General features: G+C 39.8%; 1 protein-coding gene across 1 annotated transcript; it reads right to left on the bottom strand.

Moving 5' to 3' along the window:
• Positions 1 to 2,091: 2,091 nt before the first annotated feature.
• Positions 2,092 to 24,179, bottom strand: LOC131934766 (uncharacterized). Its single transcript, XM_059290885.1, has 4 exons — positions 24,085 to 24,179; positions 23,616 to 23,681; positions 5,922 to 6,377; positions 2,092 to 5,713 (listed from the first exon to the last, which is right to left on the bottom strand). Exons 2-4 carry the CDS (start codon positions 23,675 to 23,677, stop codon positions 4,219 to 4,221), a joined length of 2,013 nt encoding a protein of 670 aa, XP_059146868.1. The 5' UTR covers positions 23,678 to 23,681; positions 24,085 to 24,179; the 3' UTR covers positions 2,092 to 4,218.
• Between the last annotated feature and the right edge of the window lie 2,874 nt (positions 24,180 to 27,053).

Genomic DNA, 27,053 nt, shown 5'->3' with positions numbered 1-27,053 from the left:
GTTTTAAGATAATACATATTTATATTAGTGTTTCATTTGAGGAAGATGTTTTTAAAAATTTTTAAGTAGTAATTATATAAGTATATTCTAAAATATTCTTTTTGTTTTTAAATTCCCATTCTGCTGAAGGTTGAGTTATATTAATGTGATACTTTTAATTACAAAATTTGTACTTGGAACTTCTGATTGACAGAGATAGCTGTAATTGTTTTGTTATTTTTGTTCCTGTGAATGTTTTGTGTTAACCAAGTGTACATACATCGGTTCTTGCATAATGTTTTGACCCTTCAACTTTGAATAAATTGCTGCAACACAACTAACTTCAATGCTTTGATTGATTGTTTGATGTAATTACTTACTTATAGGGAAAAGGCTGTAAAGATTTTGTATTGTACATCATTAACATAAGATTATTATTTTTAAGTTTTGATGAAAGTTTGCCGGAGAAATTTTATATAAACCAAGCATGGTCCTGCTAACTGGCAAGACTGGACAGTAGTGGCCAACCAAACAAAACTGGCCCTCTGGCGACCGAATGTTAAACATCTCACTTGCCTCTTTACTAATTAAGCAGTAAACATTAATGAACCTTTTACATGAGCTTAATATTTTATTAAATATTTAACAAATCAAAACATAAATGACTGGGAAAACAAAGCTATGTTATTTACATTTTTTACGAGACAACGCTAACGTTAAGCAAAAAGAAAGTATTAAAAATATTTTCAAATTTTATCAAGGGAGGTAATATGTATGTTAACATCATTTAAAAAAATAAAATGTTGTCTCCCTTGACATTTAAACTATCGTTCATGAAAAATAAAATAACTATTTTATTTTCTAGCGCATGATTCAACTTAATGGTGTATATAAAATTGTAGATGAAAGTAAAGTACTACACTTCTATGAGAGCAGTTTTCGTCCAGCTGGACTGGTAACTAAATCAATGTATTTTATCAATGTTCTTTAAAATCACTTTGTATTCCTACTGTCAGGTACTTATCATACTACCTATCGAGTACCTACAGACTCGGGACTTTCGTGACAGCAGTCGAGCGCTCTACCACTCGACCAGCCAGAATCTCAAAGAAGTTCTAAATTCTTTTATTTTAATATAAGTATTTTTAACGTGATGAGACAAGAGGGGGCTTTTGATTTTAGTAGCGTCAAGTTCTGGGGGATTCACATTTTCTGTTCACACATTGTTGATTCAGCTCTGATTAAGCTTAATTGACAAACAACAGACGCCTCGAAGCTAACATTATAGAATCTCGCGACTACCATTAATTATCTGAGCTGCCGAGAGGCGTAGCGATCCCTCCCGGCGCCCGGCGACAAACTTTCAATTTGGCGCCCCCTCCCCCCCTATATTTTTTGTTTATAATTCAAAACTGCAGCTAAAATGAGCTTTTAATTTTTTTGTACAACCCATTTTGGCGCCCCTAGGGTCGGCGCCCGGGGACATATATACCCACTACCCCTTCGTTATACCTCTGGAGCAACCACTTACCATTGACAACCATCGTCTAGCTAATATCAAGACGTTTACTCAACCCTAATTTTGATTAAAGTAAATATAAGTAAACTATAAGTAAAGTTCCATGACTGTCTATGGGGCAAGGGAAGTTCATCTATTTCTGTGACCTAACGTGAGTTGGGTACCCATCAGAGCTGGGTGGACTCAGGCGTTCATCTGACTTCGAACTCCAGACTTTCGAGTTAGCAGTCTAGCTCTCTACCTCTACGCAACTCCGTCCCATATATGTGTGTAGTTGGTTTTTTTCTTTTGTGTATTAGTGTACAGCGTATTTCTTTTGTGTACTCGTGTACATAGTTTTTCTTTTGTGTACTCGTGTACATCGTTTTGTGCCTTCTGCTTGGGAAGAGCATCAAGTTATTCTGTCTTAGAAGTTGAGAGGTGATATGGCTAAAGTGGGGCATATAGCAAACACATATCTTGGACTTACATGTAGTATGTAATACATATAAGAATGTATGTAGTATGTGGGGCATACAGAAATCTGCCTCATATTCACAAAATCATTTTTTTTAGTAAAAAGATAAATAAAAATAAAAACTCAAATATTTTGACATCAATTTTTATTCACACAATTTCCAATAAATTTAGCAATTTTTGTAAACACATCAAAATGTGATCTTCATCAACCCGTAGAATTTATCAACAAACATGTGATGTGATTTTCACATAAACTTTTCAACCAATCATCTTCTTCCACATTCAACACATATAGTCGATCACGTGTCATTGTTCACGTGTCACTTCAAACTACCCCCTCTACATTCAACTACCCGCTATATCATTTACAACAAACAATTATGCTTTGATATGAACTTCAAACAAGTTGTATACATACAAAAAATTAGCTCAAAAAATTAAATATTATGCTACAGTTTATTCGGCTACACTGATGCAATCCTTGTCAATCACTAGCAGATGATTGTTTTATGATTGTTGCCAGCATCACCGCCCCAAGTTCTGCTAACTTGGCAAAATTAACACAGTCACAATCTATATCAAGAGGCTGAACACAACTCACCTATAAAAACACCAGCGATAAAATTAGAAATTTATCGGGAATTCAAAACATGTATCGGGAATTCAGTGTACTGTTAAAATGGTACATCTCCCAAGGCCAATTCTATAACGTTTTTTTCACAACAATTTTAAAATAAACAGATTGTAACGTTGACTTAATTAATATACAATTAAACACAATGACAACATGCAATAATAAAATATTTAAATATAGTTTGGTATTTTATTTTATACCACTTCGTACATTTATTCATGGGTTTTAATGGCCTACTAACTAATCATTACGTTGTAATAGCGCAATAATAATCCAATAATTAAAATTAGATTTTAGAGTAATTTATAAAATGATGAGCACTTTGCTTTTAAAATATGTACAGTAATTACAATTTAATTAGGTCCCAGAGAGCAAAATATCATCTGATTATATCATCAGTATAGTACAAAAAGCACTTTTGGAAAATATTTCAGTTTTATAATGAAAAAAACGGAATACAAACATACTATTTTTAGCATGGTTATGGTGAATGGACGAGCATATGTGGAAACTGGACATTGGTGAATGGACATGTAATCGATTGGTCAGATGGTTGATTGGTCAAGTAAAGTGCCAGCTCATGTCATGTTAGAGTTAAGGTGTAATGTAAGACTTTAAGGTAAGACTTTAAGGTAAGATGTAATGTAAGACTTTAAGGTAAGACTCTACAACAAGTCTCGGCAAGAATTTGAAAGAATGATGTCAAGAGCAATTAGATGGGAGGGGAGCAGAGTAGGAGTGTCAATGGTAGAGGGGTGTCCGTGGCAGAGGAGTAGGGGTGTCCATGGTAGAGGGGTGTCCATGGTAGAGGAGCAGGGTGGTAGAGGAGTAGGGGTGTCTATGCTAAGGCCAGCTAAGGGAGCAGTACTGGCTGTTTATAGTAGCAACATCAGACGACTTGTTTCAAGACAACTACAATAATAACAGCAAGCAGACCAGCTATTGGCTGACTGAATATCAAGCAAATTAACGTTCATAGATCTAGCGTAAACACATGCGTCATCAACACAAGCCAGTTTAATTCTTCATACATTTGGCAGTGTTTACACATGTACACTGCTTACACATGTACACACTTTGGCCGTGCTCAAGTCATGTACACACTTTGGCAATGTTCTGACACACGAGTTGGCAGTGGTTTAACATAAAGTCCAGATCACCTCAATGGTGTGTAGCTATTTCTCAACAACACCACCGTTCTAATCTCACAATTCTAATTGTCAAAATTCATTGTCACGACTCTGAGAGAACCTCAGTGCTCTGCTACGTATTAGCCAGATTTCAACGATAAATATCAATGTTTCATAGTGGCTTGTACCAATAGTTTCTTGAGTTTAACTTCACACACGCATCTTTAGAACAAATCCCACTTTTCTGGAACAGCCAATGATAAATACCACTTTTCTGAAGCAGTTAATGATAACTACCACTTTTCTGAAGCAGTTAATGATAAATACCACTTTTCTGAAGCAGTTAATGATAAATACCACTTTTCTGAAGTAGTTAATGATAAATACCACTTTTCTGAAGCAGTTAATGATAAATACCACTTTTCTGGTACTGCTAAAGATACAACCACCACTTTTTATTTTGGAACAGTTTATGGCCCTGCAGTTCTAGAAAGCCTTCACGACTCCGAGCTGGGTTCCTCTTTGATGCCTTGTTCCAGACGCTTCTTCTCGATGAGCTCCCTCAGCTGTTTCATCTCCTCCTGCAGGCTGTTCAGCTCATCCCTCAACTTGCTGTTCTCCGTCTCCAGGTAGTCGGACTTGGCTTCGCGGATTTTGGTCAAAGTTTTTCGGTTCTCCCGACATTTGCGAGCCGCCTCGTTGTTCCTACGACGGCGTTCTAAATATTTTGGGTCCAGGTATTTCGTGTCCGTCGGGTTCCGACGAGATCCGACGCGTTCTTTCCGGTGGCGGTATATTGACGGGCTGTCGGATTTGACGAGGGAGAGAGGGTTGGGTTGGGTGAGGGCCATGTCGGAGAGGTGGGCGAGTCCATTCATGAAAGGGTGAGGGGTGTAGGATGAAGGGGTGACGGCTGCCGCCGAGGCCAGGTTGGGGAATAAATCTTTGGCGTAGGTGACGTCGTGTTGAGGAAGTTTGTGGCGGAGTTTCAGGGGGAAGGAGGAGGCGGGCGGGCTGATGGATGACGGGAGTTTGTCGCAGGGGGTGGCGCTTTGCTCCGAGTCCATGCTGCTGTCGTCTTGAGCGTTGTGGCTGTTGGCGCTGATGTTGCTGTCGCGTCGGACCGTCAGCTGCAGCGGCTCGTCGTAGTTGTCGTCACTGCTGTGGCTGGAGAGGGGCGAGCGCTGGGCCCAGTGGGAGACGTTGTCATAGCAACGCGGGAGGTAGTGGCTGGGGTTGGCCGGGGAGTTGGGGTAGTGGTGGTGGTTGAGCTGAGAGTTGTTTGGGCTTAGAGGAGACCGGTACTGGGCGTAGTTGCCGACGCTGGCCCGGCGGAGGAGAGAGGCGTCTGGAGGTTCAAGAGGGAAGTTGGGTCGACGTTCAATGTTGCTGTTGCTTCTCTCCCGCGGGCGGATCTCGCCTTCTTCTATGGGGTCGTGTTTGAGCATCTCAAGATTGTAGGCCTGCTGGTGGTTCTGGCTGGGGTGTTGGTGGTGGTGGTGCAGGAGATGGTGGGCGTGGGCGGGTGGTAACGGTGACGGCTTCATCCCCGTTTCGTGGCGAGAAGGCTCCGGCAGGAAATAGGGCCGGGTGTTGTTAGAGTACATGGCGACTCCCATCTGCATGGCGCCTGCTACGGACAACAGAGGGGGCGGGGAGTTGTACGGCAGGGTCACGTGTGGGGCGTGGCTGCTGGGGTTGATATGTGGCGACAGCTGATTGGGCGCCGGGGGAGGCGAATCGTTCATACTACGGGAAGTGTCCTCTTCCGGGGGTTCCTGCGAAAAGCTGTCGGGCAGGAATTTTTTCTTGAGCGCAAGCAGCTCTCGGCGCAGCTTGGTGTTGTCGTCCTCGAGACTGTTGATGCGGCCCTCTAGGACCATGTCGTGCATCCGGCGCTTCTCTCGTGACTTCCGGGCCGCCTCGTTGTTTTTACGTCTCTTCTCCCAGTACAGGTTGTCTTTCTGCTCGTCGGGCACGAATTCCCGGAACCTAAAAATAGCATCGGATTTACCGTTAGCGTAGTGTTGCGATTAGATTTTTTTACATTTATGTATGGCGATGTATACATGTTTGGAAAAAATTGGTGTTTAAAAAAAATCATAAATTAAAATATTTGATATCTTAGTCTTAAGACACTTAATGTTAAGATTATATTAAGTTTAGGATTGGATTAAACAGAGCAAGAAGAAGGGCCTACCTTCTATTTCCATCAAGGCCCATAACGCTGGAGGAATCAGAATCACTGTTGTGTTGTGTTTCAGGGTTTTCGGAATCTTTATACCGCTGTGCCGGCTGTTGGTGGGCCGGCTGTTGGTGGGCTGGCTGTTGGTGGGCTGGATGGGCAGTGGGTTGGTGGGCCGGGGGTTGGCTCTGCGGCTCGGATCTGTACTGATGGCTCCCTGAGTGGGGCGACAGTGAAGATGGCGACTGCTGGGGGGAGCTATGCCCCGAGTGGGCTTGGGCCGCAGAGGCCGGGGGGAGCTGTTCGCTACAGGGCGCGGGGGGCGCCTCGGAGCCGTGGGTGAGGGAGAGGGGCGCCGGTCCATGAGAGGGCGGCGGGGAGCTGCGTTTGTTGGTTTTGTCCTTGGCGTCACCTTCTGTGTACATCCTGGAGTATTTGCTCAGGTCTCTAGCCTCGGGGTATACCTCGGTTCTGGGGAGGTCAAATATCAAGTTTAGAGGGGTGTGTGGAGGTGTTTGTCATGCTGGAGGTGTCTAGATGGTAGAGGTAGAGGTATATGGGGGGGGGGCACGGTAAACAGGTAGACACATCACGCAGCCAGGTGTGTTCACAGCTGGGTTTTCGTACACATACACACACACGCACACGTAAACATAGACACACGAACACACAAACAATAGCCACACGCCACATTCTGCTTATACCACACGCAAGAACAAAATCACGTGAGAATCTCAACTTACGGTCAGTCAGTTAAAAAACTTTTTCATCGTTTTCTTATTTTTGCCTCCTTATAATAAAATTTATTCCGCTTGAAAAAAAAGGGCTTATAATATGTATTATATTTATCATAGTAGCCCTAGATCCCGTACAGGTATGATAATCATGCCTCATGTTTTGTTTATCGATAGCCCAACTCCCTACCTCGATTATACCTGTGCATCGATGCGTGATACGGATATCATAAAAAGAACAGCTTCTTATAAATGAACTGATAAGATTTCTGTCCTCTTTCTCCAAATTTCTCTGTACTAAATTCTACATGTACACGTACTTTTACTAACAATTTTCGTCAGGTGTATGTTGATCTCGTCAAAAAATAAACAACTTAAAAAAGAACACGTTTAAGGAGAAATTTAAAAACTATGCTGGGAAAAAAAAACGGTTAAAAAACGGTTTAAAAAAGCTTAAGCCCGCATCGCGTGAGGGAAATAGCGCAACACTGACCGCGGCAGGCGTAAGCGTTGGCACCTGTCCTCGCTAGTTGTTTTTTTTCCCCTAGACTTATCCGCCCCTGTTGCCCGCCCCATCCATCAGTGCAAGTAGTTTTTTCCCCTGACAACGGCTGTTCAAACGAAGGAGAGAAAAAAAAGGGAGATAAAAAAAAAGTTGGGTTCAAGGTGCGGCCACGGTGAGTTATGTACCGGTGTAGGCTGAAAAAAGACGCCATTTTAAGATAAACAAGTAGATGTAGGTCTAATATTTTATACGGAGAGCTAACAGTATTACCACTAGTAATTTGATTTATTTATTTTTATCTATAAAGGGAAAATATTATATAATTCATCCTATAATAATAAGTAAATCATAAAATGGTTAATTGAATTAATAAAAAGACTGATTTTTATTATAACTTGATTGTTATTCCCTTGCATATTATAAAACTAATACGGTATATTTGTGTACAACTGTTAAAGCATCTTGTTAGCATAAATAAATTTAAAAAATGTTCATTTAAAAAAAAAAAAAGCATCTTGTTAGCATGGGCACACTGCTTGGATTCATTACCCTCTGTGTCTGTATTTATAGATCTTGGGAGATTGGAAGATTGATAGAAAAAAAAATGCTTATGGAGGTACATGGCGTGCAAGAAATAAAACATGCATGACTCATTCTTTACCCATAATTCTGGAGTGGGGATATTAAAATTGTGCATGGGGAAAAAAACGGAACAAATTAAAACAAAACTGGTTGGGGGTGGGGGTGGGAGAGAGCGAAACAAAAATAGATCGCGTTACATCAGCAGAGGCTAATGTCATTGCTCGTCTGGGTTAGGGGAGATAATTTGTTCTCTCCCTTTCACATGACGCAATCAGTCAGGTGGGGGTTTTTCTCACTCAGAAAAAAAAAATGGTAGTTTCTCTTTTTTATTGAGGATCAGAAAAAATGGTAGTTTCTTTTTTTTATTGAGAACCAGAACAATCGTAATATAGAATCTAGAGTACATGCTACATGATTCCTTCATTATTCCACTTATTACTTTACATACTTCATTATTAAATGTATTACATTAAAACACATACATACGATTTTAAAGGATCACAACTCAACACCAATTCAACATTCCGAGAAATTATTAACTTTTCAAAAGTTGTATGTCTTTTACTAATTATTGTTATAACTGTGAATAGTAATTGTTGTAACTTGAAGGGCGGATAGGAGTTACAATGTAAAATGGGTAAAGTTACTTTGATGTTAAATTAGAAACTGCAAAATTACGTTTTTTAAGATGGTTTTTTAAAATGCTTAGTTTAAGCTTAGGGTGAGTATTAGGGTGCGGTTAAGGATTGTTTTTTTTGTGATGACACATCGATTTATCGAATGATTGCGTTAGTCGTTTGGTAGCTTAAATCTATTAAACTCTGGCCTAATGATTAAGAAAGTTAATGTATTTCAAATACACGGGTATTACACCACACAGAAATACACTGGCGCTACAAATACACATTAAAATTCAATAGTGTGTGGGAATAAAAAAAAACAAAACAACAACGTTCAAAGGAGGTACTAAAGTTACTGCAGTAGAATTCGTAGTCGTGGGGGAAAAAAAAGTCAACGGTTAATATTAGCTTCTGACGTCACTGGAGAGCTTTCTAGATGTAAAATTTTTCTTTTAGAAAACAAGTGTATTACCATAGCAACCGACTAAAATATGAACTGGTCGTGTTTGAGAATTTAAAAAAAAAACGGAAGGAAAGAATTTATAAGCTAAATCAGCTTAAGTTGGGGATAGTGTAAGTATGGGCAGGAGAAAGATTATTTTTATAATTAAATTTTAAACAATTGCATTAGACACAAAATTTAATGTTTGGAAAACCTAAGGATGTTTTTTTTAATAACCGGATGGTAAAGATTCTAAAACAATGGTAAAGATTTTAATGGTGAACAACTATTTTCTTTACTTCAAGCTTTTTATAAACTTCGGTTATGATAACATTAGTTTTTTTCCCCCCGATCCAGCTTATATTAGCTTTGTTGTATAATATTAAAATAAAGTTACTTAATCGTAACAGAAATGGACTTAGAATGAGGGTTTTAAGTTAGGCTAATTAAAATATTAACTTGGTATATGAGACTTCGTAAAAACGCGCATGCGTACAGCCCGCTTATTACACAAAACAGTTGGGAGAAAATATTTTTTTGAATCTAATTAATTAAACGGCGTCTTCTGATTTAAAGTCAAGGAGAATACAGTCAGGTGACCGACAAGGTTAGCAGACGATTCGGTTGTTGAGTTGAGCCACGTTTGACTGTACCGCCCACTTCCAATAAACGTTCGGTTTGAATTAATTTGTTAGACAAATACATTAACCAGAGTGCAATGCCCTGAATTAGCACACACACACGCACACAAACACACAGAGACCAATTCCTTTCACACGTCTTTACAACCCTTCTCCATTGAGTTTTTTGCGCACCAAGTTTCACACGGTGCGCAGTGATGTCTTAACAAAAAAAAACATCTTTCCCTGTTCCCACCATCAAGGCTTAAAAAAGAACTAAGACACCACACCGGTAAAAAAGTAGCTACTGTGACCCCCTGACCCCTAACAGACAGCCAGCGGTTCTCAACCCTCCCCCTCCCTCCTCCTCCCAGCAGCCATAGTGCAGCGCAGCAATCAACTTCCGCCATGAAAAACGTTTTTTGTGTGTGCACATTATTTTTTGCGGTGTTTGTCTCTAAGTCCCGTCCCCATAACCCGACTCCCCGCCCCCTCGCCCCTGTTCCCACAACCTTCCGTTATAGGTGAAACCAATAGAGCCATCACATCCCCTGGTGTTAATTGTAAAAAAAAAAAATAATTACTATTCTTCTATAGTCGACGGGGGTCGTGTTTCATCGTTGAGAACTTGCCAGTATCAATGAGAATTTATTTTTAGGTTCTACCCGATTAGCCGTACCCAAAAAATATATTATGGGTATCAACATGCATATTTTTTTCTCACACAATAAATATATATATTACCCTCATATAGCTGTTATATTAAAAAATAAACACGGTAGGTAACTCCGTAAATTGGGCTTAGGTTAAGAACAGCTACACATATCTTTGTGATGATTAATGTATTAGGGTTAAGTTAGGGCTATGCTTAACTTTAAATGCATTTAACTATTAGCAATAATGGATAAATGCATACACACGCATTTATCCATAATGGTTATTGTTTGACGTATTAAAAAATTAAAAACAATCTGACAAGAACAGATACTGTAAACACGATATTTCTTGAATTTAAAAAAATCGAATCAAACTCGGCAGGAAATCTGTCAACAAAACCGGCAGACGTTCTTCTCTCCCTTACAATAGTCAGCAGACGTTTACGGCGTGAATTACGTCATTGTCTCCTGTCAGCGCATCACCCACTGTGCGCGTGCACTTTATTGGGAGCCGGCGAGCAGGGGCGGGCGAGAGATGGCCAGATTTAGATAACATTTCCAGCCAAAGCTTGTCGAGTTCAATTTGCGTAATACTAAACGATAAAAATAGCGCCGCCGACTATTTTTAGAATAGCCGTGACGTAGACGTATTCACATTACACGAATGTATTTTTAAATAATAATAATGCTGTATTACAAAAATAAACACTTTACATTTTTGTTGCTTGAAGTATTAGCTACCCGTGTAGGCTATCGAAGTAGAAGCTAGACAATAATAATAAAAAAACTGAAAGTAATAAGACGTCCTCTCCCCCCCCCCCCCACCCCATCATAGCCTCCTACACCTGAAATGGAACAAATTGTTCTACGTCATGACCAAATTGATCATGATCTACATTTGGCTGAGAAAAAAACAATCACGCACAATGGGAGAAAAGAAAAAAAAATCAGGTATATTAAACTTTGTCTCTCTGTGTATTTGACAGCTAATCAGTTTACGCGCCCTGCTATTGAAAAACATGCACTCTACTTCACCTATCGAAAAAAGATGCGCTCTACTTCACCTGTCTATACAATACATATGGGTGTAATCAGGCCGGCTTATTTCTTCAGTTTCAAGCAAGTGTACACTTTTTGCTTTCGTTGCTAAGGTGCCCAAAGGTGACATATTCTACACTGTACGGATGTGTACAATCCAACATATATAGCTATAATACTGGGTGGTTTTTTTAAAGGAGTAGAGCGGATGGGGTTGGAAGGGGGTGGTTGGGGGGTGGCTATCCATGTCCTAAATTCCCCTATCTGAACACATCATTACCGTCGCTATATAAAAAAATATTAACAAAATGTTCACAAAACGCCGCCTATGCAACCCTCCCCCCATACGCCATCGTGCTACTGACCTATGTATTTCACGCGATGCCAAAGTCCGTCCGTCCGTCCTATATCAAAACATTACCTACCAACTACTTATCTAAGTCCTGATCTTATTTTTACTCTTCACCTAATCTCACAAACTACGTAACAAGCAACTGCCCCAAATTCTACAATTAAACCACCTTTAACCTACTTAAAAACAACAGCATTTTTATTACGTAAAATAAAACCCCCACGTGGAATGGGGGTGGGGGTGTGGTGGCTAGGGGGTGTGGGATCAAACTGCAAGTCATGCCTTACTTACCATCCTACCAGGACTCGGCGACACCGGTGACCTAGCGCATGTAACAAACACAATGTTTTTCTGCTCGCTCAAGTCGTAGCGTGCGATCCACTTAATAAACAACCGGCTATTGTGTGGTTCCGCCATGCGCGTCATGCAGCCGGAGGAAAAAAAAATTCCGCTGGTTTGATTTCAACTTATTGATTGATTTCTTGCCTTGGTAAATTTGTTGACGATGTTATCGATCTTGATCTCAAAACCTTGAATGACGCTTTTTCAGACTCATGAATGACGTAGTTTTAGACTCATGAATGACTATTTTAGACTCCTGAATGACGCTATTTTAGACTCGTAAATGAAGTTTAATTGTTTAAAGCCGCCGTGTGATAAACTATACTATTGCGAATTTCAAAACATAAATATGTCGCATATAATGAAAATTGCTTATTCAGAATACCGTATAATTATTTTTGTTAATAAGGGCTAATTAAAAACCACATCTGTTTCACCTCCGTAATTAGGCTACACGTCCTATGATGCCTGGTGTCTGATTCGATGGGATATGAATAATAGCTTTTAATTAATTAAATCAACCGATTTAAAGTGGATAAAAAAAACACAAAAAAACAGCCAATCGCTGGATATCAGCGACGAGTTAAAACACGGTCAATGTTTACGCCACGCGGGGAGTGGCACACTAATCACACACACTATTATGACACACGGTCACTTCTCGTTACAAAATATGTTTATCCAAAGTCGTTGCACTATTCAAGGTTAAAGAACTGTAACTCGCGCTGTTTATTTTCTCTCTCTCTCGCGTCGTCAGACCAAATCACAACAACAGCAGGCATTCCCAGGTACCCGTTTAACAATAGCCTGTACTTTCTAGGCCCGAGAAAACACAGTTGCGTCACCGTGTTTTTTCAGATATGACTTCTTGAAAAACAGATCCGTTAATTTTTTTTTTTAAAGTCGTTCACTTTTTCAAGAAATATCCGTTATTATTTATAGCGCCGCGTTGAGCTATTTTTAGCATGGGCCTTCCAAACATGGTTTTCCGGTTAGTAAGCTACTGTTTACTTCAAAAGTAAATGAGTGATGTCATTAACACCTTTCAAACAACATGTTGTCGTAACTCATTAAAAACAGTTTAAGTAAACAAAAATAAACATGAAAACAGCTTCATAACACCATTTTAAAAAACCGGTTTACGCAAGATATTTTACCCAACAACTTTTCAGATACCGATGAAAATACTGCTCGAATTAAAATTTAAACTCAACAATAAACATTACCAATGGGCAAAGATTAAATCCGGTTACGAAAATTTCAAACAAGACAATAAACATTACCGGCAAGTAAAAAACATAAACAGACTATGAACATTTCAAACAAAACAATAAACATTACCGGCAACTAAAAAAAAAGAAACCGGTTATGAACATTTTAAAAATACAATAAACGTTCCCGGCAAGTAAAAATAAAAATAAAAACGGTTATGAACATTTGAACAAAACAATAAACATTACCGGCAAGTAAAAACATAAACAGGCTATGAACATTTAAACAAAACAATAAACATTACCGGCAAGTTAAAAAAAAAGAAACCGGTTATGAACATTTAAACAAAACAATAAACATTACCGGCAAGTAAAAAACATAAAGAGGCTATGAAAATTTAAACAAAACAATAAACATTACCGGCAAGAAAAAAAAAGAAACCGGTTATGAACATTCTAACAATACAATAAACATTACCGGCAAGTTAAAAACATAAACAGGCTATGAACATTGAAACAAAACAAAAAACTCGCAGGTCAACAACACAGCTGGCGCCATCTGCCACGCGACGCAATAAGATTGTAATAGTTTATGATGGGATAAACACGTGGGCCTTGGGCTTTAGTTTAAAGGTAAACAAGCTCGGTGTAGTTCGTAATAGCCGGCCTGTCATGGAACCGGCTAGCCGGCCCGTCATACAACCGGCTATCGTAATAGCCGGCCTGTCATGGAACCGGCTAGCCGGAATAGCCGGCCCGTCATACAATCGGCTATCGTAATCTTCGGATCATTAATGAACCGGCTACCCGGAATAGCCGGCCCGTCATACAAACGGCTATCGTAATAGCCGGCCCATCATATAAGTGGCTACCCGTAATCGTCGGCTCATCATGGAATCGGCTACCCGTAATCGCCGGGTCATCATGGAATCGGCTAGCCGTAATCGCCGGGATGTGATTGTTCTTAGAGCCCACGTTGGCTATTGGGTGAGTTTTTGTTACGTAATACTGTAGTCCAGTTGTCAACAACATGTGGCTTTGGTCAGATGGGGGGGGGAAGGGTGGAGGGGGTTTGTTGTTATGTAGGGCGACACTGAATAAATCAACAGTGGCAAACACTCGGAATAGACCATGGGTTGAGACGGGTCGGAATAGACCATGGGTTGAGACGGGTCGGAATAGACCATGGGTTGAGACGGGTCGGAATAGACCATGGGTTGAGACGGGTTGGAATAGACCATGGGTTGAGACGGGTTGGAATAGACCATGGGTTGAGACGGGTCGGAATAGACCATGGGTTGAGACGGGTCGGAATAGACCATGGGTTGAGACGGGTTGGAATAGACCATGGGTTGAGACGGGTCGGAATAGACCATGGGTTGAGACGGGTTGGAATAGACCATGGGTTGAGACGGGTTGGAATAGACCATGGGTTGAGACGGGTTGGAATAGACCATGGGTTGAGACGGGTTGCAATGGACCATGGGTTGAGACGGGTTGCAATGGACCATGACTAAACATTAGTCCTGGTTAGAAAATACGACCAACTATACAAATGAAATAACCTACAACAGCTCATCCCGAATGTGGAGAAATGATAGCAACAGATTGGTGGTTTAAGACTTGGACTTTTGACACCAAGGTGCGTCTAGAATCTTGCACTGTGCGACCAAGCAATGAGTTAAGGCGGGGGTGGGGCGATGACTAAGTTGAATGATAAAACACGTCGCTTACCGTAACAATACGGTAACAGCTTACTTTATTTGTTAGCATCATGTTTTTAAGACTTTGCCCTTGTTGTTTAGTGATGTCAATCATCAAACCGAGGCGGTGGGTGGTTGAGACACGCTGACCCGGTGGTCACGTACAAATATGGCGGGGGTGGGGCGGGGAAATGTAGGTCAAACAACATGCAACCGAGCAAGCAAACAACAAACCGGCTTACATACCAGTGACAGGGTTGATAACTCATGTTGCTTTTTATCTCCGTTATCTGTCTAAAAATAGCACACGGGTACTATTTCATTTTATAACTTTTCTAGTTAGGTTTTGTCATTTAAAAAAAAAAGTTTTTTAACTAAAAGCTATTTTGAAACTATTCTGGGTGTAAATGAATTAACTTCTAAAATAGCCGCGGGGTTTAGAATGCATTTTTTGCTGGTTAATACCCTAAATCTGAAACTATAGTATCGCATGTCTTAACCCTAAGCATAACTCAAGATCTAAATTTACTTCCGATTCTAATCCTAACTCCAACAATACCCAAAACTCGACCCCTTAACTTTACACCCAAGACTAGTGGTTCTATTTTGGGGTATGACTAAACACTAAAATGAACGACGTGATAGAACAGTAGAGCATACGACTGCTAACCCGAAAGTCTCGAGTTCGGATCCCGGGCTTGAGTCCGTATCACGTCACTGAGTCCACCCAGCTATGATGGGTACTCACGTTAGGGAAAGTAGAAGTAATTGGGTATAGTGCTGACCACATTATCCCTTCAAATGCCGATGTCACAGAAACAGATTAACCCCACCTTCAGGTTCGAAATGGTACTTTTTAACAACTAAACCACCCACATTTCTACAGAAAGGTGCTAATTTTTTAAATTGTGGATTCAATTTAAAACACTTTGTTAATTCAAATTATAAAATAAAAAAGCGATGTATAATCATGAAGCTAATTGCGTGGGCATGCCACTTTAAATAACAACCCTTTTATGTAGAAATGAAAACATTTTATTAAAAGAAAACAAATTTAAATTACTTTTTTGTTATTCATGTTGGTGACGAGGCAGCCGATTGACGAAACCGCACGATAATAAAATTATCTTTGACAAATGAAAAAAAAATGGAACAAATTGCCGTAAAATGCGTGCATGCACCACGAGTTGGCCGCTATAAATAAACTACAAAGACCTCGACGGCAATCATTGCGCAAGCGAGTCTAGAGGAAAGTTATTAGCAGAGGCACAAACTTCCGTCTAGAGGGTTTGTAAATTTGATTGTATTGGAGTGAAAAAATAGATCAAAATGAACAAGCGAGCAAAAATAGTCCAATGTTAAGGACAGAGCTGGGTTAGAGATTGTGAAATGTTTCCTGGCAACTCGATGCAATGTGAGACAGGCGGGTCATATTGGAAGGTTACCGGATAAAAATATCACGTTTTTTTTTTAAAATTCAGATTTTTTTTTTTTGTATTTTAAAATTAGCGATTGGAAATATAATTATTAGTTTCTAGTTTCATGATGTTGTTAAAAAATTTAATAGGTCCCAGGTGCGTCTGTTCTTGGTGGTGTTTTATTTTATTTCACAAAAGTGATTATGCGGGGGTGGAGGGGAGTTATTTGAAAAGAAAGGATGGGGCCCGGGGAGGGGGTTGATTGTCCAAAGTGATGGCACCACATGTCAGAGGCTCCATGTAGCACGCGCGATGAGTGGCCCAGGGGCCGGGCGGGCTGTGGGCCAACCTATCATGTGACGGCATGTTCCCCAATCAACTCGCTGTTCAAATTTCATGCCCTCCCTCCTATTGTGTTCGGTTACTATTTCTTTTTGTTGCTGTTGCCGACAAAAAACCGGCCGAGGGCGTCGCGGTATTGTCTGGTGCGGCCCACTCCGGCTCGTGCCCACGACGCCCCTCCGGCTACAATAACATTATATGATCATTCATAATCTAAAATTAGAAGCACGCCGGTCACGTGTCAAGGTGAGGCCCGCCGACCTGAAAAGTAATGTATTCCATGTTCGACATATTTCCTGGTTAATGTAGGACACACCTGCCACACGTACGGTCACTTTCTGACGCAGACCGGACATCTTCAACCGGAAGCCGGACATATTCATTTAGAGACTGTCCTTAAACCCACAACTTTCTTGATCAACGGCACTGCCTTATTATGTTAGGAAAGTGGCTCCGAGTTCAATTGATAAAAACTATTTAAAGTTCATTTTATACTACTTGTATAGTCCGGTTATGGGTTCAGTATTAAATAGAATTGATGATGTTTTCTTAAATAGCTACACACTACAAGATCCCTAAATTTAAAAAGACAGGACATTTCTTTGAGATAATATAAAGACATTTAAAAAAAAAAGAAAAATACAGAAAAGCATAGAACGATAATGTGAATGGTCTATGTACCAACGTGAGTTAAAAGTGGCAAAGAAGAAGAAGACAACGCTAGGTGGGCTACTTGTTATGTTTCTAAGACGTGATTCACAAATTGTGAAACAAACCAATCCATTCAATATGGTAATACATTCTTTTAAACGCTTTAAAAAATGCTCTTTTCCTTTGATGCTTTGCTTTAATTAAGGCGTCCTTTTTTCTTTTCCTCGACAAAGTACATAAATCTCGCTTTTCCTTTTACAAAAAAAAAAAGATCAGTTAAATCCTGATTTGTTGGGGATTGACAAAAATATAATTCGTGACGATCAATAATGTGTTTCTATATGTAAATGTATATGTCTATACATAAATGAGCGTGTTTTTAAAATGTCATGTTTCATTCAACTCGGCTTTTTTCCCCAGCGATAGTTTGCAGACGATTACACCCACTCCTACCCACTATCCCCCGCCACCTCTCATTCATTTTTCATGCCCGCCGCCGTTCAGAAATCTGGCAAATCTCTGCGCCAATTAAACCAGCTTATGCAATATGATACTAAATATAGAACGCGCGGGGCCAAAAATAACCTACTTACGTAAGACGCCGAGTGGTGTTAAAAAGTTTCACGGGAAAAATGTCGGCGACATGATCACACGAAACGGAGGCCAAGTTCATAAACATGCGATACAACCGGTATACACCAGAAACATTTAGACTCTAGATATTATTGTTATGTTGAAATAACCATTCGCTGTTATATGCAGTATAAAAATAGCCTTCAAATTGATTAAAATTAAATAATATTTTGCACAATTTTTATTTTTAACTCTAGAATAGTCGATTACCCATTTTTAAACACTGTCGATGCTGTTTTTACTTCAGATTAGTGATAAGCTAGAGCTAGAATTTGGGTCGGTGTATCTATAATGTCTGTAGGGCTATTAAAGGATGCATAGTACACATTTTTTTCGTAAATTTTCCTGCACCATCCATCCACCAACAAAACCGACGTCAGTGTACATACAGCGAACCATAACAGTATACTGGGACACATTTGTCTTGTACCGAACAGAATTGTACCTAGTGTTTCTTTCAGACAATTTTCTCCGGGGGGGGGGGGGGGTCTTACGGGTTGCTGAGGGAGCACTGAAATTTCCTAGGGGGGGAGGGACACTGGTTAAAGTATATATTTTCTATGTGTGACAGGCGTGTGACGTCACAGGTGCGTCTTCAACTGTATAGTTAAGTATATTATGTATTCATCCAGGGCTTAGGAGTTCAGTTGCTAGGCGGCGGACACCTCGTTTGGCACCCACCACACGATTCCTGTACACAGCCGTTCTCTACATCTTTAACTGACCGTCTGTACCCATACTCAATAGTAGCACTGCTTATATATGCTCAGGGAGCCCCCCCCCCCCCCACAAGAGATGCTTGAAAGAAACTGTGCCATGCATCTTTAAAAAAAAATCGAGACATTATCGCAACTAAAAGTGAATTTTTATTCTTAGGAAAATTGTTCTTGATTAGGGTTAGCGACACGGTATTTGTTAAATTGACGACGTAAAAAATAAAATAACAAATAAGGCCCTGCCGGATATTGCTTAAGTTTTAGAGAACCCATTCAAGGTTTGAGAACTACTGCCCTACAATCTGAAGATAAAAATTCTATGAAGCATGACGCAATACTTTCTTTATATCCTGCATCATGTGACACAGATGTGTCGTAATCACATCACAAACATTTTTTTTTAAATCAAGGACGATGAAACATTACATTACATCCAAACGTGCTTTTTTTAGCGTTCATTAGCATTATATATATATATCTATCAATTGCCTTCTTGTTCATAAATTTAAAACAAATGTCTATTTTTATAGTTCATTAGCATTAATTATATTCATCAATGTTGCTTTCATGTTCATAAATTTAAAACAAATGTCCATTCTTTAAGTTCATTAGCATTAATATCCTCCATCAACCTTGATTAGTCACTCTCAGTTATTTAAAACACCGATAAAGGTGTCAAGGTGCTAAAAGGTTAAACGCGTCAGTTTTTCCAAGTAAAGGTACAAAAAGCTTAGCACGGATCAAGGTCAGCTTAAGCGTATCAAGGTAAGCCTTACATAACGCTATTTATAACAGATAAAAGTACGGTTTACATGTGATGTGTTGGATAAAAGTGCCGGTTAGTATAAAGTTATTGGAAATATTAAAGTACAGGTTGTTATAACGTTATTTGAAATATAAAAGTGCCCGCTTTGTTATATCCCCCCCCCGCCCCCAATATAGATTAGTATAGTTACGTAAAAAAAATTACCCCTCTCCCTTATTATTCAACTTCCGGAGTAGTAGCAAGATTCATTCCTTTAGGACTGCACGGTTTAAAATTCTAGAAAACAAGTATCACTTTGATGTAAACCCTTCATTCTTTATACTAAAAAACGTCAAACAAACGAATCAAATTACAAATATAACAAACGTTTTTCCTCGACTTTCGTACATTAAATATATTTTTTTTTTGTAAACTACGACGAAGACATAAAGTCTGTACGTCATTCCTTTTGTTTCCTACCACGGTGTTATGATATAGGCCTAATGCGCGAAGACACAGCCTTGGGCGATGTAAAAGTATTTATGTTGGAAATACTGAAACATTTCATTTGACCTTTATTTTTTAATTAATTTAGCATTTTTAAAATTTGCCATCAAACATCGCCATAAAACGGAGGAGGTTCCTAACTTTTTGAAAAAAAAATCTTCGCAAATACCTTAAAACCCTCACAAATCTCAACGCCCCCTCCCCCCCCCCCCCCATGTCCCCTCAGCCCATAAAATTTATACCTAGTAATAATTTATGAACTAAGAAAGAAAATAAAAACTTCACGCAGAGCTTACACGTGAACTCTACTTCCCATGTCACGTGGACCGCCAGGTCTGAAAGGGAACTTTTAAGTTTTTATAGTCTGTTTAACCCCCCCCCCCCCCCCCCTTCCCCCACCCACCCAGGCCCAGTACACGGCTATGTATAAAATAATATAATAATAGAATTATCCGTACTATAAGCTAAACCAGGGGTCTCCAAACTACGGCCCGCGGGCCGGATGCGGCCCGCGAGGTCCTCTCATCCGGCCCGCGGAGTTCTTTTTGTCCACGGAAAAAACGTTTGTTGGTGATGGCTGAGGAACTTTGCCCAGAAAAATCAAAGACATGCCTGGAAGAAACTGGCCCCCGAACTGAAATTTGATAGTTAATGCGGCCCTCGGACTGAAAAGTTTGGAGACCCCTGAGCTAAACAAAGGGCTGGAGTGATATAAATAGGCGTCAATCAATGAAGTATTTAGCTAAGTAAGGCAGGAGAACAAATGTGTTCTGTGTTCAATACAGGACATCTTCCTTTGTCCAGAAACTGTGTCCAGCTGTACGAGAAGCTGTTGCCTGTCTGAAGCCAAACCCCGTCCTTTGAATCTTGGTAAGGCCGTCAACATTAAATTACCTGTAAACCTACCTTCAACCTCCCCGCCCCCACCCAAATATCGATCGTGGAACACACCGAAGACGGTAAGCCTAACCAAATCAAGTCAATACAAAACGTTAAAGGGCCTGATCTGAAAGGGTAGATGGTGATCGATTGGACAGCAGATGCTGTGCTATGGTGGGAACAGCTGCTGGAGGGTGGGGGGGGGGCAGGCGTCACCCGTTGGTAAATGTCACTAGATGTCACTGAATGTCAGTGAACGTCATTTTGATCATTTTTCTTACTGTTGTGATTGTGAAGAACGTACGCTTACCGCTGCTGTATTTATTTTTATGTTGAATCAATTATTCATCTCACACCAACGTATTAATAATTAAGTTTCCATCCAAGGTGTCTTTATTCACCAAAATAAAAAAAAATCGTAAAAAATTAATATAGCATTTTACAGCTTTAAATCGAAATAGGGAAATGAAATTCGTAATGGAGAGTTTGTAGGCAACAATCCCCACACACACGCCGACAGAGGGACCATCACCCAAACCGCTAGCAGCAACGGTCAAGGCCAGTTACATAATCCGTCTGGCGGAAAGTGTGCCTGTGATGTAATCACCAGAGGGCGCGTTACGCAACACGTTTTTGTCCTTGACCCAGATAAGCAGCCGACTAGCAGCCGACAGTTTTTCGAGGCTAATTACGTGATAGTTGCAGTAAAATGTCGACCTCAGTGGTCAGATGATTGCCAGATAAAAAAATATGTATTTAACATCTAACGTAAGACTTCATGTATAAGAATAAATTCGTTAATTTCGTCAATAAGAAAGTTAGAGCAGATCTACATCGATAAACACTTGTGTTTTGATAATAGCAGTGCGGTTAAGCGAAGAGTAACATATTTAGACGTAATTAATCTCCACGGGTAAAGTTCAGCTATGTTTAGATAGAGAACTATTTTTATACGGAATTAATTAAGCTATGTCATCGATTTTTATCTTATAGTTCAATGCGCTTCGTCATTAAGACATTCGATCAGACTTAGGTAACAAAAAACAAAACAAAAAAAAACAAAACCCTAACAAATGTAGCAGTTGGTGTCTTGTGTTACACGAATGGACAATTTTTAAATCGGAAATATTTATTTTTACTTTTTTTCCATCTAACATGTTGGACACTCCCCCACACTCCCCACACAACTTGGACACTCCCTCACACTCCCCACACAACTTGAGCACTCCCTCACACACAGTCATACCCACACTCACATGAAATGAATTCGCGCTATTTTGCCCGCTCTCCATACGTCGCGGTAACATAAAGTGCGAATACACATTCTGATGTAAATAACATAACTTTGTTACGCTTCACTGTCAGCCGTGAAATGCCGGTCAAATGCCGGTCAATAGATCAACAACGTGCTATTCAAGCGGACTATCGATTACAGGAGAAAAATCGATATCTAAGGGGATTATGTTCAGATTGTTGGCTGGGTAACAATGTTAGGGTACAGTACATGACAGTACTAGGGTACAGTACTCGGGATGGTACAAGGGTACAGTACATGACAGTACTAGGGTACAGTACTCGGGATGGTACTAGGGTACAGTACATGACAGTACTAGGGTACGGTACTCGGGATGGTACTAGGGTACAGTACATGACAGTACTGCGGTACAGTACTCGGGATGGTACTAGGGTACAGTACATGACAGTACTAGGGTACGGTACTCGGGATGGTACTAGGGTACAGTACATGACAGTACTAGGGTACGGTACTCGGGATGGTACTGGGTACTGTCCCAAGGGAGGGTACTAGGGTTAAGTACATAACAGTACTATGGTATAGTGCTCGGAAATATATCAGGAGACTGTCCCAAGTGATGGTACTATGGTAGTGTCCCAAGTGATGGTACTTGGGTACAGTGCTCGGGGTGGTACTAGGGTAAAGTACATGACAATAATTGGTACAGTGTACTACAGTACTAGGGTACAGTACTCGGTTCCAGGATATGTCAGTACTATAGTACAGTACTCGGGTACAGTATTAGTATTTAGCACAACATGACAAGGGTACAGTTTTTACAGTTCAAAAGAGGTCATCCTTTGATCACTTTCTACGAACGCCAAATCCTTTAAAGTAACGTAATACTTGTATAGGTAAAAATAAAATAAAATTCAGTAACACCGGCGGATATGAGAGAGAAGAATTTAGGATGGGTGAGTTGGTGATGGGTGCGGGTCGATAGATAGGTGTGTAGGGGTGGGGTGGTGGTGGTGGGGGGGGGGGGGTAGAAATTTGTTACCGACGTGTTTTTGTAGCTTCCAGTTAGAACTACACCAGAGAAACGACACAACCACTCACAAACAACACATTACCCCAAGGCATGAAAGTGACATTGTTGAAATAAAATGCTATAATTTTCTCATAACAACACCGTCTTAATTAGATTAATCGTGTGTAATATCGCCCGCTGTATATGATAATTCCTTATTTTTAAAAAAAATGAGTTAAAAATATAGTCTAAATACCAGAGTGATTAAATCAAAACAGTGAAACACTTTAATTGTATGATATAATATGATCATGATATTTTCCCGTTCGTGTCCGAGACACATGGACATATGAAGTAGAGTTCATCCTTTTCAATGACCTTGACATACAAGAGGATATTGTGGTCAGCACTATGGCAAGCCGCCTTTGTATCCCTAACGTGAGTCAGGTATTTCTTCTTCTTCTTCGTTCTTAACTTTTAGTGTTGGGAGGGATCGAGCCATATCTGCCAGAGGGTTTGAACTCGAGACTTTTTTTTCGAATTTATCAATTATGAGCTTTTGCCGACTCGACCAAGTCAGGTATTGTATCCGAACTTTTAATCACGTTCTTAAATTTTACCCTCCCCATCCATCCCCACTATTTCGACTTTAAAAAAAAGTTAATCTATAAATATATTTTTGTGAATGAAAAATGTTTTGTTGAATGTATGTATTTTAATGTTTTAGTAAAATAATGACAAGAACTTACCTAAATCGTGAGAAACTTTCTTTGAGGGCACTGAAGTTGATTGGTGAATCACAAGCTAACATCTCTCTGTTGAAATAAACACAAGGCTGTCATTAGCACAGCAGAACAGCTGATTAATTAACGCGACAGCTGATGAACTAACGCGACAGCTGATTAACTCGGACACTCGGCGGGGGACTGCATGCTACTATCGCCAGCCGACAATGAAATACGCAACGTGTGTTTTCGTGAACCGCCGCCTGTTATCGGGTCGGTTACGTCATAGCCCGAGCGAGACATTCCGCTAGAGAGGGCTGGCTGTTGCGCAAGACGCCGGTACAGACGACAATGGAAAAAATTTGATCACTCTAAAACGGCGGAGAGGGGTGGCAGCATGGGTTAAAAATAGACCACGATTTGTCTAAACTAAATATAGACCATTTAGACAAAACTTAAATGGGATTAACTACCAAATATATAAAAGTATTACATTTTATATGAGTTTATTGCAAATAAATCACAATTTACTTGGTATAAAAAGAAGGGTGGTTCAATCGTGCCTTCACTACGACCTGTCTCACATAAAAAAAAAAACAACCACCCAGACATCTGATTGGATAAGAGGTTCAGAATGAAGCAACAAGCCGGTAACAACAGCACGAGATTACACAACAAGTGTGAACTTTGAACCCTGACCTAACTAGCACGAACTCTCTTGATTTCTATTCTACCTTCGCTAAATCAGTAGCTCACACCCAACGCAAGACTACTGAATATTTTTTTAAAGAGTAATTTTGGTGTTACCAAAAATTCCCGACAGCCGATCCTAGCTAGGTAAAACGTGTATTTCTGTTAGCGAAGTTTAAGGTCAAACTTACGTAAACAGGCCTGGTGACGTCAGCATCCAAAACGCAAATAAGAGATATTCTATATTTAGACTAACCGTTTCTGGGTCACACATTTGGCGATGCGGGCGATTGATCGCTGGACACGAAAATCAATTTGAACGGTTCGATTTTTTTTTTATATCCGGAGCGCATCGTTTGTTAACCTCTGCTCATGATTTCACCACTTGTTTTGAAACCGAAAAACACTGCTCACCCGACACTGCGTCAACTGTCGTGGTTTTTATTTACGACCTTCCGTGCTAACTTTAAACAAATGCACGGCCCGCGTTGATTTACATTAAAATATATTTATTTATTGTTAGACCCACGGCTAATCGATAATCAATAATTTATTTTGGTAATATTATTTTGCCATATCGAATTGTTTATTTGTTTATTTGTGGTTATTTCAAACCACACACACACACACACACAAAACATCAACATTTATTTTAAATGAATAAATGGGAATACAGACATCTGGTTCGTATCGATTAGCCGTACCCACATAATCGCGTAGCTGGCATCGAAAATATTAGCATATTTGTAACAATTAGTTTAGGATTAAGCTTAAGCTTTTGCTTTGTAGTAAGGGTTAAATTTATGGTTATAATCACAGTTAAAATATCGTTATAGCTTATACGAGCTATATATGTATTGTGGGTATGGTTAATCAATAAATATGTCTACCAACGCATTGCAAACGCGTTGGTGTAAAATAAAATTCTAAAAAAAAACAAAATATTTTAAAACTCTGAATTATTCAAGGAATATTTGGTTGAAAACATGTATTGGTTTTTATACTAAAACTTAAAGTAGGGCTGTTGTAAAATTGCAACATTGGACAGTGAAAACAATCAAATACCTGTTTGGTTTTTCCGAAGTTCAAGTGGAATAAAATTAAATTCCTATTTCTGACAGCCGAGCGATCTAAAAATATCGCATCACATGAGCCTCATGCTTCAGATAGCCAGGTCGCCGAGTGACCAAATCAATGGATTTTTGAATTGTCCGGTAGGTTTAAAAATAGCTACCACGTCCGAGAGTTGACCGCGGGATGACGTCATCCGAATGTTTTCATGTAGATCGAGCCCATTGCGCATGTCAACGCCTCGCGTGTAACCCTAGGGTCAGCAACGGTCGTGGTGAAGAGGTGAAGTAAAGAAAAAAAATCTACGTGAATCTACGTCTGCTTGCCTGGCGAACTCGCGGGAAGAAATGACTAGCATTGAGCGGTCGAGCTCGGTTATAGCGGTGGGCTGTACTACCGGCTTTAGCGAGCGCTAGGGGACGGGGAAGGGAGGGGGGAGAGTAGGGGGGAAAAAAACTTGACCTCAATCTTCACGGCCGGCGATCTAAATAGGTCACGTTATGCGCTCGTGAATGAAGCTACGGGCCTCTTACTGGGAGATTTAGTATAGACTGCTTGTTGCGCCGCTAACTGTCATATCTAACACACACACACACTCACAGTATACGACACACACACATGACCTACATTCGACATGGGAATACTTAAGTTTAAGGTTAGGTTACTTTGTTATAAATTTATAAAATTCTTTCCACGCTAGGGCGCAGTAGGAATAGCGAAACCCATCAAACCGTCCAATAGTTTTAATTTTTTATCTTTACATATGCACTGAATCTGATGTTAGACATATGGAATACATTTGCACATTTCACGAATACTTAAATATTAATTTATTTTGACTAAAATAAGGAGCCCTTTGTTGTATTCAACTTTTACAAAACACGATTATACAAGTTCAGTACCCTTTAGTAAGCCTGCAATAAATAAATACAGTAGTTAGAGAGTACATTAATTTGAATAAGCCTATATTCATTACATTGATTAGGCCTAAAGAGCATTAATTTAAGTGCTTTAACTAGAGTAGATTACTCTTTAATGTATGGCAAATTGATGTTATATTTTTATGTAAGCAAAAATGGCCGTCACTCGCCATTGGTAATGACTTACACAGCAAGTGTGTGGCACGACAGTAGTGACGTGTAAGCGTGTGTTATGACACGCGTGACATGAGCCGCGTCACACACGCGATACGTCATCGTTCAGCGGACAGTCACTAGAATTTGTGACGTGACGGCAGTTTCAGCTGCCCAGTGTAATAATTAAACGTAGCCGTATACAATATTTTTATATAAGACGTCAACATTTTAAACGTCTGGACTTGGTCAAAGATTTAGTCAGACGTCAACTATATCTTGAGGGTTACGGTACAACGTTGGAGAAAACTCGGATTAAAATTATGAATATCAGTTTAAAAATTGGTTTTTATTTTACAAGGAGAATCTAACATTTTAGAGCAAGCAAGGTCGTTGATTTATAATAATTAAGATAATAACATAATAATAAAAACTAATGACAGTTGCCAGAAGGCTTATATAATCCTAATATATAAAAGCCCAATGTGCGCACATCTCTCTCTCTCTCTCTTTCTCTGTCCGCAAAAAACTTTCGCCGGACATCACGTCAGAATCGGCAGCGATATATCGAGAATTTTTTACGGACTTTTGTTGAAAATAATATGTTAGATGTTTTAAATGTATAACC

The sequence above is a fragment of the Physella acuta genome, unplaced genomic scaffold (assembly GCF_028476545.2).
Source record: "Physella acuta isolate Inbredline_101_S28 unplaced genomic scaffold, ASM2847654v3 ptg000117l, whole genome shotgun sequence".
Taxonomy (NCBI): domain Eukaryota; kingdom Metazoa; phylum Mollusca; class Gastropoda; family Physidae; genus Physella; species Physella acuta.
The sequence above is the reverse complement of the archived record's forward strand: the minus strand, read 5'-3'. Positions and strand labels throughout refer to the sequence as shown.